The sequence below is a fragment of the Paramormyrops kingsleyae genome, chromosome 9, assembly GCF_048594095.1.
Source record: "Paramormyrops kingsleyae isolate MSU_618 chromosome 9, PKINGS_0.4, whole genome shotgun sequence".
In the NCBI taxonomy this organism is placed as follows: domain Eukaryota; kingdom Metazoa; phylum Chordata; class Actinopteri; order Osteoglossiformes; family Mormyridae; genus Paramormyrops; species Paramormyrops kingsleyae.
Window position 1 is genome coordinate 22,445,679 of NC_132805.1, and position 13,936 is coordinate 22,459,614.

The following is a 13,936-nucleotide window of genomic DNA, read 5'->3' on the forward strand; positions in this document are numbered from 1 at the left end:
TGCTTGAAACAACAAATGTCAGCAGTAACGCTCAGCTTTACACCCCGCTCGCTCATGGCGACTTATAAAACAGTTCGCCAACCTCCGCAGAGCGTAATGACGTAGACTCGTCGTAGAGCATACGTTGCTCTGAGCTGTTGCGATAGTACCAAAAATATGCCTCCTTCACTTAAAACAAGTGCAATTGCCAGGTAAGAGATATATATATAACTAGACAAAAAGGGCAAAAATTGCTTAAAGAAAATAAAAGTACACACAGTTACATAAAAAATGTCTTTACATATAAATACATACAAACATGTCCCACTAAAAACAGAACCAAGAAAAAAAATAAAATAAAAAAAATCAATTACCAAATACCATGTAGGTTACATCTCCAGTCCAGATGTCTTCTCCTCGGCACCGCCCCCTCTTTTGTCCACGACGCTGGAGCAGGCTTGCCAGATGATCTTGATGAGTAGCTCGCTCCACCTGTACTAGTGATGGCAAAACGAAGCTTTTCAAAGCACTGAAGCTTCCTTTTCAAGTGTGTCGAAAAATGGTTCAGTACTCGAAGCCTTCCGAATTGCTGACCATTAGTGACACCAAGTGGTCAAATAAGGAAATAACACTTAATTTTGAGTGAGTGCAGTGAATCTGAATATTTATAAATTGGCAAAAATTCTAATGGTCTGTAGTGCGTCATGAACATTAATGACCTGGTGAAATTGAATGTGACTTCTTGTGGACTGGGAAACCATTGACTTAACTGGGAAAGGGTGCTTGTGTAACGGAAGAGGGCCATTAGTCTACAGATTTTTATTCAGGAACAGTATTTGTTCAACAGTGCGGGGGCTAAGTTGGTTACGTTTTTTATTCACCACTTCTGCTTTGGAGAATACCCGCTCACATGGAACGGAGGACGCTGGAGTGCATAAAAACTTTACTGCAAGTTCATATAAGTGTGGATACACAGCCTGGTGCATATCCCAGAACCTCAAAGGGTCTTCAGTATGTGGTATATTGGGGTCACTGAGGTTCGCGCCTCATTTTCACGTTTCTGAAGTAGTCACGTGGTTGAGCGCAGAACGAAGCTTCAGATCACCATGGTCACGTGTTTAGGGTAGAACGGAAGAAGCATCGAAGTTCTGCTTCAGAACGCACTGTATATCGTTTTTTTTGACACATGCCTCAGAGTTTCGGTGTCAAGCTTAACATGACTACCTGCCACTCTCTGACGACAGTTATAGATAATTTGTTTGAGTTTGCGATTATATCGACTTAGAAGAGTTTGCACACGTAAATGTTAGCAGTTTTTTTAGCCGGTTAGGCGGTATAGTAGATAGGTTATATACACGCAAATAAAACCACAAGGAAATTCATTGTAAACAAAACACGGCAGATATTTTGGCGCGCTGGAGAATCGCGATCAAATGCTAGTCCGTCACTTCCGGTAAGTGCAAAGCGAGCACACGCCCATGGTAGTGTGCAGACTGTGCACTACAGAAGGAAGTACGCAGTGCGCACTACGCACTATATCTCAGTGCACTGATGCAAGTGTGCGATTTCGGACACACCCATAATGATGTAATTTCTTATAATGTTATATATTACACAGTACGAAAAACAAGTACATTTAATTATAAACAAGAAAGTTTTTTTTATTCTGCTTTAGATATGTTTGTGTTTTTAATGCGTAGTTTATATTCAGTTATATATAACTTTTATGTGTCTGTGTGTGTATGTAAAACCACTCTTTACCCAATAGGAACTAAACACTTACAGGAAATACTGGACTGTTAGGACGTCGGACTGTTTCCGGTGTGGGACCAACGACTTATGGTGTGGTTGTTATAGTTCTCTTTTTTGTTATTTTTTGTAACATATATAAATATTATTTAATAAATTATATAGTTGTAACGTAGCTGCACATAAATATCCGTATATCTGCTCACACATATGTATATGCGTGTAACATATGGAACGTCTTCATGAGCTTTATTAAATATTTAGCGTCCCGTATGACACAATGTGCCTTGTATGTATGTCGTGACATACAAAATTAAAACTCCTTTATTATTGACCAGGAACAGTGAACTGCAACGTTGCAATATTTCTTTGAGGAAAAATGACGTTGTTTCATTTTGGGAACTGTTTTGCTTTGGCATATTTCCCATATTTCATTACCTACAAGTGCAGTGGACTGTGAGTAAGCTTTAAAAATATGTACACATTTTCCAGATTCCAAACTTATACAATTGATATTGCTATTGCTTTTTATGTGTGTAAAACCTTACTATGTTTTATATGGCTTCTACAGATCAGAGTACAATGCTTTTTGGAGATGTGTTCAGGCTGGTGCTACTTATCTTTTTGTGCAGCTCTGTAAGGTAAACGAAGATTTGTATTTTTATTGAAATGTTTCTTTAAAAAATATTAACCTAGGACCTGGCTACTAATCTGCATTTTGTCTTTTTGTTTAAAATTACATCTTGGTCCATGTCTTATGTATCTTACTAATATCCTTATGTCAGAAATATTTCCTTTCCTCTTTTCACTTTTGCCCCCATTATTCTGTGTACATTTTTAAAATTTAGCATTTGCCTTTCGTGTAATAGCTGGTCTAATGCACAGTAAATAAAATTTTCGTGTTCCAGATGCTGTTCCTTGCCACATTTTTCCCCACCTGGGAAGGTGGTGCTGGTGTGTATGACTTTGTTGGGGTAAGTTATAGTTTATCTTGTTTTGTCAACCGTGGTACTTACTTTTTTCCCTTTCAAAATATGCTGTTAACTGTTTTGCAATATGAAGACCCTTTCTTAAAGCTGGAACCACTTAGTGTTACATCACACCCTCAAGGTTTCACGCAAGGTGTGGTTTGAGTTTAGCACATTCTTCCTCTGTTCCTGTGGATTTCATCCAAGTGCCCAGGTTCCACACTCTAAAAACCCTGGTTCATTCCATTTTAATTCAGCAAATTTCCAAGAACGTTTTTGCATCACCATCACAAGTACACATAGCTCCCAAGTTCAAAAATGAATAAAACGCAGTTTGAGAGAATTTTCTCAGGTCACCCTCTTAGATTCCTCAGAAAAAAAAAAGTTACAGGTGCTCCTATACCCAACTTATGGAGAAATTCCAAGTATTATATCTATATCTCTAATAGTTTTTAAACTACAGCCCTTTGAATTTTTAATTAATTGAATTTGTTTTGCTGAACAAGTCTTTTGGGCCAACTTCCGACTTTCATAGCTGATTTCATACAGCATGTACAGCTTTGAAACTTTATGACAAGGCATAACTTTTGTTTAGAATTCAAAAATATAATCAGATCAGATATCTCTGAAAATGGCCAAAAATTCAAAACAACGCCCCATTTTTGAGAGCTAGATGAAAGAGTTTTTCCCCTGTCATTTATGACATATTAGGCCATGTGTATGCAGTAACCATACAGCTCCTGAAAAAATTAAGAGATGACTCCATATTAAAAAAAAAAAAAAAAAAACTATAAACCAATTTTTAATATCCTAGTTTAATCCTGGTTCTGCTGACATAAAGGTGCATCCCCTATTATAGATGCCATACATTTGAGGGTGAAGATGTGGGTTTGCCTCACCCAGGATAAATGTAGTCACACTGGTCCTGTGAGCAGCACGTCATATCTTTCTCTCCATCTGACCACTTTTTTTTTCAGGGAGCTTACTGCAGCGGTGATATGTTGCCATTCCACACTTTTTTTAAATTGAACTTTGTCATCATTGTACAAAGTAATAGTACACAGACACCAAAATGTAGTTTGGCATCTAATCTAAAAGTGAAATTAGTGCAAAAGTATTAGAAACAGCTATACAATGTAATAAACAGTGTATCTATAATTTTTTTTGCGTGGGATAAATGTTAATAAGCCCAGCAGTATGCCATTTTGTTGTTTCAAATTAATAATTTTTTTATTTATAGTTGCTGTCGACTTGATTTGCATATTATATGAGCAAGCAGTTCATTTGCATGAACTATTTGTGGGTGGTAACTGGACAGGATCCCAGGCTCATGTCTGGACGTGCATTTAAAAGATAAATCGGAACTATCTGGTTTATACTGCATATGTACACTCCATGGACAAAAGTATTGGACACCTGGCTATTACACCTACAGGAACTTTTATGACATTCCATTCTAAATCTATAGGCATCAATATGGAGCCGGTCCCCTCTTTGCAGCTACGATAGCTGCTACTCTTCTGAGAAGGCTTTCCACAAGATTTTGCCATGTGTCTGTGGGAATTCTTGCCCATTCATTCAGAAAAACATTAGTGAGGTCAGGAACTGATATTGGACATGAAGGTCCAGCTCACAATCTCCATTCTAATTCATCCCAGAGCTATTTCATTTGCTTGAGGTCAGGCCAGTCAAGTTTATCCGCACCTAACTCATCCCAACCATGTCTTTATGGACTTTATGCATTGCTTTATGCATTGCAACAGAAAAGGGCCTTCCCCAAAGTCTCCCCCCAAAGTTGGAAGCATTGAGTAGTCTAAAACGTCAAAAAGGCGAAATTTTCATCCCCAAAATACTTTACACACTTCAGTTTGCTTTAAGTTGTTTTTATGAAAGAAGTGGATTAAAAGAGAGGTGAAATTGGTGTGTCATTTGTTCAGAGCCTCATAAACACCTACAATAGCAAAACTTTTTTTTCCACTTGAAAGCGGCTGAAGAGTACTTTCTTCCCAATTAAGTAAAAAAAAATGAGCCCTCCCCATATGCCTATTTTGAGGCTCAGAAATGGCATAAAAATACTAATGCACTTTTGTGGTGCTGATCTCATGAACAGGATAGAAAGTTTTGGGGTGCTTGCTTAATTCTGTAAAATTATTGCAAATTTATTATGTTCATAACAAAAAACAATACTTTGCTCATTGTTTACCAAAATATCAATTAGAAACAATCGGTAGATTGAAGTAAAACATTCATTTCAAGTAGTAGTAAATTTAAAACCAAATTATGGTTCTAAAGGAGCTGTTCTGAGTTAAAAGTTCATTGACAAGCAGTCTCATTGGGTGCTTTTAATTAGTAAAACCTTTGAAATAATAAAAAACACCAAACTTTTCTGTTTAGTATCCCTTTGGAGCCAATAACTACAATTGCAATTGATAGCAAAACGGCAATACAGAACTGAATGAGTCAGTTTAAAAATTGACAATTAATACAAAGAAAATGTCTGTCTGGGCTTTTGTTATGAAACCAATAAATTTGCAACCTATTTACATAATTAAGCAAGCAGACTTTGAGCACTGTATTTCATGATAGAAAATTGACTTCTTACTCCAAGCCCTTCGTTGTTTTTCTTTTTTTGTAATAACCAAATGTAATTCAAAAAGGTTCCCAAAAGATGAATTTTGACCTTGAGAAAAGAAATTTAGACTTGTGCAAAATATTAAAAGCTAAATTTGACCATATCATGAAAAAGTACTGTTTTTGAGGTTTACAATGACCTGTAGATGACAAATGTAGGTGTTATAGTAAAAACATGACAGCTTATGAGAAAACACTCAATATATATCATGAAACTTAAATTTTTTTGCTACCCATGGGGTAGAAAAGGGAAAATATTTTATAGATATTTTAAAATAAATAGAAAAAATATCTGAGCTCTGGAAGGTATGTGTAATTCCCATGCCAGATTTCATCAAAATTAAAAATGGTGATGTAGTTCAACAGGTAGAGCATAATGCTAGGGAGCATATATGAATTGTAACCCTTCCCTCCATTGTAAGTCACTTTGGTTAAAAGTGTCAGATGAATTAAAATTAGGGATGGGCCGATCCACATTTTTTCAGTTCCAATCCAATTCCGATACACAACTGCCGATACCGATACATATTCCGATACAAGAGCTCTTTTTACTTTGTTATACTTTATATATAATTTTTTTAAGCTAGTCAATACAGATGGAAAAAATGTATGACAAAAAATATTTAATTAGGCTACTACAAACATACATAACGTACTGTTCCACTTCGTTTGTACATCTTGTTTTAATTGTTTCTGAGGCATTTGCAGTTCAATCTTCAAAGCAAGTATACACAAGTCGCGAATGCTTAAAATTTTAACACAATTTTTCTCCCATTACCATCAGCTCAGTTACACTTTGTTGCAATGGCAGCCCCATTGCAGCGAGTTCGCAAAACAGTCCAAGGTAGCGACTCTCAAATCATCCATTGCTTTTTTTTTGTCTTGCACATTTTGTCGTGTGCTTTAAGTGGGATTGTCCATTAAACGCTATTCCCATCTCTCAACTTTATTTTACAAAGATTGCAAATCACTGTGCTACTGGTTTCTGTTAAAAGCGTAAAATACTCCCAGATCGCCACGTCTTATCTTACGCTCCTCGTACTGCAAAGGGTATGTGCATGACGTCACAGCAGGTGACTGTACTCACACCCACTGAGTAGTAAAAAAGACTGAGGGGCAGTGTTAGTGTTCGATTTGAATGCCGCAAAAAACACATGTAAAATGGGAAAGAGCTGTCATGCTATTGATTGTACAAATAGATTTAACACGAAATAGGAGCCAAAAACTAAATAAGTAAGTATAGGACGTGGATCGGTCACGCATGGCCGATGGCTATCTGTCAAATAGGTCTGGATCGGTGCATCTCTAATTAGAATGCAAATTAAATGTTATACAAAAGCTATTTGATGAATTAAAATGGAATGACTCCCCAGTTATGGTTATGATCCCCAAGTCATGGTTAAATGTTACTTCTGTGTTGCTTTTAGGTTGTTTCATTCCATCATTCAGCCAAAATTACATGAAAATATACATTTTGCAACCATACCATAAATATTAGTCTTTGTGTGAAGATCTGTAGGTACAACTCTAAATTTCCAATGAATTTATATATATATATATATATATTTATTGCAGGAATTCATGAAGGCTACTGTGGATTTGGCTGACCTTCTGGGAATTCACTTGGTCATGTCCAGGAATGCTGGCAAGGGAGAGTACAAAATAATGGTGGCAGCCATGGGCTGGGCCACTGCAGAGCTAGTCATGTCCCGGTATGCAGCCATTGAAATGCAGATATTGACAGTTGCCACTTTAACAGTGACTGTAATGAATTGGTTCAGAAGGACTTTTGTTGAAGAGAATAGAAGTCAGGGACTGTATAATTGAACTGAATTGATTGCTAACTTGTCTGTTGTATTGAAATATTGTATGGAAAGTATAGTATATTTTAGTCATGGGAAACCAATTTAATTATAACTCTGCTAGGTCATGAACAATGTCTAAAAAATATGCAATATTTCCATTTTTAAAAATTGGGATAAATCATTTTGGGTCTTACCCCCCCCCCCCCCCCACACACACACACACACACACACACACAGACACTTTAAGTCTGTAATCACAGTTCTACATTTAATTTATAAATAAGTAAACAAATTGACCATAGACTGATAGTATTCTGTTAGAGAGTTTTTAAAAAGTAAAATTAGGTATAAGAAATGTTGTGTCAATTCTTGTATCCGGCTACCTGCGTTAGAGTGGACACATGATTTTCAAGAAGTGAAGCGTCTGTGGCTGTTTGGCAATACTTTGGTTTTAAACCAGAAGACAATGTCAAACTTCCCAGTGCACAAGGATGGCAAACACATTATTACTGCAATGGCCAATGCTTGAGAAATGCTGTGCTACAATACTTTGTGGCTGTCAATTACTAATTACTGTTAGACACCGACACCAATAATATTATCAAATCACAAAACCCTGCTTAGTTTCATGTATTAGGAGGCACTTTGTAGTTTCTTGGAACGAGGCAGGTACACTCCATGTCTATGGAACAGTATTCATCTGGAGAAGTACGTAAAATTCTGAATTTCTTTGTATAAATTCTTTGACTGACAAAGCAACATAATAACAAAAATAATAGTATTATCATCTTTGTTATAGGTGTATACCTTTGTGGGTGGGGGCTCGGGGAATTGAATTTGATTGGAAGTACATTCAGATGAGCTTTGATTCCAACATCAGCCTGGTAAGTCCAGTTTCAATCCACAGAAACTTTTTTCCCTAGGTCGTTTTGAATTAGGAATTTAACACTTGATTTCACAAGTTGTCTTTGTTTGGTCAGGTGCACTATATTGCCATGGCAGCAGTGGTGTGGATGTTTACAAGATACGACCTGCCAAAAAGCTTTCGCCTGCCTGTGACTGTCCTGTTGGGATTGTGTGTTTATAAGGCCTTCTTGATGGAGTAAGTACTGTGTCATTTCTAACAACACTCTTAAAGTTTTTTTTAACCATGTCTTGCATAACTTTTCAAGTAATGATCAATAAACAAATAGAAAAATGCTAATCACAGTCGTATAACACTGGATAAATAAAACCTGATGCATGATTTTGCTTTTTTTTCCACTGAAAATTGATTGCTTCCTGAAGACTTGCATGAAATTTTTTTTTAAGCTAATATAAGTCATTTTAAATTTTAAAGGAGCAGCAACAGTTTTTTTTTTTTTTTTTGAAGTACCACTTTACTGTAGTCCAGGGGTGCCCAACTCCAGTCCTGGAGGGCCAGATCCCTGTGTAGCTTAGTTCTTTCCCTGTTCCACCATAAATGATTCAGCACAAGAGCTGTGTGGTAATTAGCACAAGGAGTTGAATCAGGTGTGTTAAATGAGGGGAAACCCAAAAATGTGCAGGACTGGAGTTGGTCACCCCTGCTGTAGTCGAATCTTAGGCAAATTTAAACTATACCTTGTTTTTGACCGTTATCTGCCATGGTTAACAGTTCAGACTGCCTTAGAGGGCAGTAAAGGTTTGGTGATTAAATTAAAATTGTCCCTTAATGTTTGACTGTGTGTGGGTATGACGTTAAACTGCATCCGGCCCTGCAAGCAGTCCACAGGAATGCTGCACGCACCATGAAGGGGATGGGGGAAAGCCTACTTTTGGTCTGGTCGGTCTGACGACTGCCATACTCAAGGAGTAGCTGTTGATGTAGCGGATTGGCTCCATCTGATGGTGTTTGATGTCATTCCTTTCAATGAGCGTATCATGAGACTTGGGCTAAGGCACTTCTTGGGTGTCCTGTCTGTTGTCTCAGTGTATGCTCTGACCGCGGTGAGTGATGTCTGGCTGAGGTAGACATTTTACTTGCAGCTTCGCTCGGTGGTTGAAGGATGCCCTCAAGGTGACACTCCTCTCATAGGTGACGAAAGTGCGATCACTGGCACTGACAGGGCTGGCTATGAAGATTGTGACAGTCCCCATGGGTCTGGAAACCGGGGTGAAAGTGGCTCCATGTTCCTTGACTTTGCCAAAGGTCAGAGGCTGCGGGTAGCTGGATCCTGGTTCCAATACCCTGAGCCGCATAGTTGGTCTTCGTACAGCAAAGGAGATCAATCACATCCTTGTTGGCAGACACTGGAGGCTCCTGCAGAACTGCAAGGTCTACAGAAGTGCCCAGTTTGTGAATTCTGACCACAGACTTGTTGTTGCTACTCTGAAGTTTCAGCTTAGATCCAGTAGGGTACCACCCACTAGGAAAATGAGGCTGATGAGTTTGTACGCAGTTTGTGTGATGAACTTGCAGACTTGGGTGTGACTGCTGACTCTAATGTGATGTGAGAGACCTTCCATGATAAGACCCTGAAGGTTGCCAAGGGCTGTGTTGGTGTTGCCAGTGTTCCCAGAAGGAGGCGTTTCATCTCGCAGGGCACCCTGGATATTATCAAGAGGAGTCGTAGCGCAAGACTTAGTGGAAACTCCAGTCTGTACTGGGAACTGAGAAGGATGCCCATGAGGGCTCTGAGGGCAGATAAGGAGGCATTTGGTAGACAAATTTATATGCAGGTGACACACCATCTGTGGTCTAGTGACCCACGTCCTGCTTACAGAAGAATCGAAGCATTACGTACATCTGAATCTGTTCCTCGGAGACTTGCAGTAGGGCGAGTGATGGGACGGTCCTTATGGTTGATACTGCAGTTATGACCCACTGACTGGCTATTTTGAGCAGTTGTTTAAAGCTGACCCTCTACCTAGGATGTTGGAGATCTCTGGATCTACAGTTCTTGAAGCTGATCCTCCGATCAGCTGTGAACCACCCAATCTCACTGAGATTACACGGGTGGTGAATCAGCTGAGGGCAGGGAAGGCCGCAGGGATCTGTGGTATCTGGGGTGAACTTCTCCAGGCTGGTGGTAAGGCTGTCCTCCTGGCATTGCAGGCAATGTTTGCTTCCATTAGGGATTCAGGCGTCATCCCAACTGACTGGAAAATGGGATTTGTAGTCCCTATCTGGAAAAGGAAGGGTGATGGCCTGTATTGTGGCAAATACATGGGGAAGAACACTGCTTTCAGTGCCGGGTAAGGTCCTTGCTAAGGTCATCCTTAACAGGATCCGTGATCACTTGCTCGCCTGTCAGCGACTGGAGCAGTCTGTGTTTTATGCCTAAGAATTCTAACATCGACTGTATCCTTGCACTGAGGGTTCTTACCAAGCACAAGCGCGAATATCAGCAGATGATCTTTGCAGCCTTTGTCGATTTTCATAAGCATTCGACTCAGTTGATTGAGTTGTTGATTGGGACATTCTGAGACTTCACGGAATCCCCCCAAAGTTACTGGACTTCATGGCCAGCCTGTACACTGGTACTGTGAGTGCTGTGCAGAGTGGAGGAAGAACCTCTGCGTTCTTCCCAGTTGATTCTGGGGTTCGCCAAGGGTGTGTTCTTGCTTCTACTCTGTTCAATGCTTGTAGGGCCTGGGTGTTGGGCAGGATTGTGGGGTCCAGTGGCTGTGGGGTGTCCATTGGTGAAGAAAGATTTACTGATCTTGACTTTTCCGACGATGCTGTGATCTTAGTGGAGTCAATGGAGGCTCTTATTGGGGCTCTCGAGAGACTGAGCGAGGAGTCTGAGTGTCTGGGATTGCGGGTGTCCTGATATAGATCCAAGATCCAGGCATTTAATGCCTTCTTAAGCACAGCTATCAATAGTGTGTCTGTCCGGCAGGAGAATATCGACCTTGTCAAGAGGTTCACTTACCTCAGCAGTGACATTCATGTCTCTGGTGACTCTTCCCATGAAGTCAGCAGACGGATTGGAAGAGCATGGGGGGTCATGAGGTCGCTGGAAAGGGGTGTGTGGCATTCCTGATATCTTTGCAAGAGGACGATGGTCCAAGTCTTTAGAGTCCTGGTGCTCCCTGTCTTGCTGTGTGGCTGTGAGACATGGACGCTATCCAGTGAGCTGAGATGAAGACAGGACTCCTTTAGTACTGTGTCTCTTCTGAGAATCCTTGGGTACCACTGGTTTGACTTTGTGTCGAATGAGCGGTTGCTAGAGGAGTCCCGAATACACACATTACCTGCATTGTGAGGGAGCATCAGTTACGGCACTACGGCCATGTGGTGCATTTCCCTGAGCGTGATCCGTGGCTGGACCAGGCCAAGGGGATGCCCATGTAACACCTGGCTGAGGCAGATGGATGGCCATCTCCGGAGGGTGGGACTGGACCGCGTATCTGCTTAGGGGATTGCTGGCCGGGAGCCCAGAGGAGTTTTGCTGTGTGGTGGGTGCAGCAACGCACTGCATCATTGCATGCTTCCCCAAACTTGACCTGACCTGTGTTAATCTCATTTTTCCCATTATTCAAATATGCAGTTTCAATATCCAGACACGTCTAGGACAAGATAGATAATTTACTATTTCACAACAATTTTATCAAACTCATCAGGCCTTTTAAACTTAATCAAAGGATTATACCTTTGTAATCTCAGAAAATATTTTTTTCCTTCAAACAATAGGCAATACGTTTCCTAAAGTACAACAGTACAACAGTAGATGAATTATGGTTAATAATTTGTCAGCAGCCCCTTCCCTTCTCCAGGTCTCTACATGCAGTGTACCCATTCTTCTCCTCTGTAGGTTGTTTGTGCATGTCTTCATGCTGGGAAGCTGGACGGCGCTGTTGCTGAAGGCTGTGCTCACTGGAGGCATCTCCCTCTGCTCGCTCTTCCTCTTCATCAGTCTTGTACATAGTAACTAAGAAGGCCTCTTTTTGGATCATTTAACTTTATCCTGAATTCTGAAACACTCTTTTTGGTTAAATTATTTTCTAGTGTTTTATAGTGGCGTGGTCCTTTTAGAACATTGTGTTGCTTCCATCTGATTTAAAAAATGGAAATAAACTCCTTCAAAACAAAATATACTTTAAATGTCAACTGCTTATGTAAAGAAAGTCTCACTGTTCTTATCTCCTACTGAATTCACAATGGTGTAACTATGTTTTAGAGAGCTTCAGTCTGGATGAAAAGTGCTTGAGTAAGAGCCACGAATGTGCACATATTGTCTACTGTGGTGATGAAATTTAACAGAAATTCTTCATTAGTAGTATGAGCTCTTTTTTTTTTTAGAGAGAACAGAATTGTGAGAACTGAACTTTAGTATCCTGCTGACCTTTACATTAACTGTATAACTATCTTTATACTCAGTTGTAGTTACACTCTAGTTATTCACCAAAATCATGTGTAGCAGGTAATAATGTAATATTTTTTTCAATTCTTAATGTAATACAAGTTTTTAATTTAATAATCGGCCAGTAACATAACTTTTTGCAGATAATGTAATAAGTTACATTATTATGTTATTGGTTCAGAAAATGTAAGATATTATTGGCCAGTTGTTATATTATTAACTTATATTACATTGCAAATGGAGACATTTATCATGTTATTGCTGTTAGTACATTATTGGTAGCTGTTACTTTACTGGCTGCTACATAGTGTCCAAACTATATTTAGTCACCCTAAGAATCTATGGGCATATGTTAAGCTGATTAAAGATATTGACAACAGTGTACTATCTAAAAGTTATACAAATTTCAGTATAACAGGTAAATATGTTGGCTTTTTATTACCGGAACAAATGCCTTTCAGTACAGAATCTATATTTCATCACATTTTTTCCACATTTTTTTTACACACACACACCAATGAGTCAAAACATTATGACCACCCCCTTGTGAAGTGAATCATGTTAACTAGCTTATAAAAATGTGTCAGGGTCTGCAATATGTTAGATGATAAGCTAACATACAGTACTTGTCAATATGTTGAATATAGAAGAAATTAACTGGGATAAAGTTTTGAGTGACTTTGACAAGGGCTAAATCATTATGGCCGGATGACTGAGTCAGAACATCTCTGAAACAGCAAGGCTTGTGGGGTACTTACAGAGAGTAGTCTGATGAGGGGAAAGCCACAAACCGCTGATGGGGTGTTGGGCAGCCAAGACTTATCGATCCAAGATGTGGACAAAAGCTATCCCCCGTCTGGTACAAATTAACAGAACAGTTACTGTGGCACAATGCCAGGTAATTTTGATGATGGTCACAAGAGTACTGTGTCACACATCACACAGGGCTGCTGTGTATGGTATGCATATTTAATAAAAGATATATGGGATTGTTTCAACAAAAGTTGTTACCAGCACATACCACTGACGTAGAAGTTATGTGCTGCACGAGAAACAATAAACAATAAACTTATTGAATGCACGTACATAGTAAAGCTATTATGACTCGACCCAATGAAGTAGTTTAATATAGCAAAAACTACCATCAGTGATGTTTATATTAAAATCACTTTTCAAGTGTAATTATCTGGTTGTGTGACAAGCTGTTTTACAGGTGCAGAGAAACGATTAAAAAAAAAAAAAATTTTGTGGAAATGTATCATTTAATCATACATTAACTCTGTGAATGCTTACTACTGGAGCTGAGCGTAATATTTTAAACATTTTTTCAAGCCCCACAACTTCTGTGACATTGTTTTCTATTTGAAAGTAAAAGTGACACGGATAAAACTTTGGTTACACGAGGAATGTCCACTGCAGAGAAGCAAGTAATAAGGCAAGCAATTCTACCAGTCTGCCATTACTCTGAAACGGGCCA

The 13,936-nt window shown here is 39.2% G+C and overlaps 1 protein-coding gene across 3 annotated transcripts; it reads left to right on the forward strand.

Annotated features, from left to right (window-relative positions):
• The first annotated feature begins 1,158 nt into the window (after positions 1–1,158).
• Positions 1,159–12,189, forward strand: tmem147 (transmembrane protein 147). 3 transcript variants are annotated; one of them, XM_023809101.2, is made up of 9 exons: positions 1,159–1,432; positions 1,748–1,821; positions 2,073–2,184; positions 2,300–2,369; positions 2,637–2,702; positions 6,903–7,039; positions 7,932–8,016; positions 8,113–8,234; positions 11,911–12,189. In XM_023809101.2, exons 3-9 carry the CDS (start codon positions 2,108–2,110, stop codon positions 12,029–12,031), a joined length of 678 nt encoding a protein of 225 aa, XP_023664869.1. In that variant the 5' UTR covers positions 1,159–1,432; positions 1,748–1,821; positions 2,073–2,107; the 3' UTR covers positions 12,032–12,189. The 3 variants fall into 3 exon arrangements, with proteins under 3 accessions (XP_023664869.1, XP_023664867.1, XP_023664868.1); XM_023809099.2 differs by having other exon boundaries at positions 1,161–1,432; positions 2,067–2,184; XM_023809100.2 differs by lacking the exon at positions 1,159–1,432 and adding an exon at positions 1,520–1,566 and having other exon boundaries at positions 2,067–2,184.
• The last annotated feature ends 1,747 nt before the right edge of the window (positions 12,190–13,936 follow it).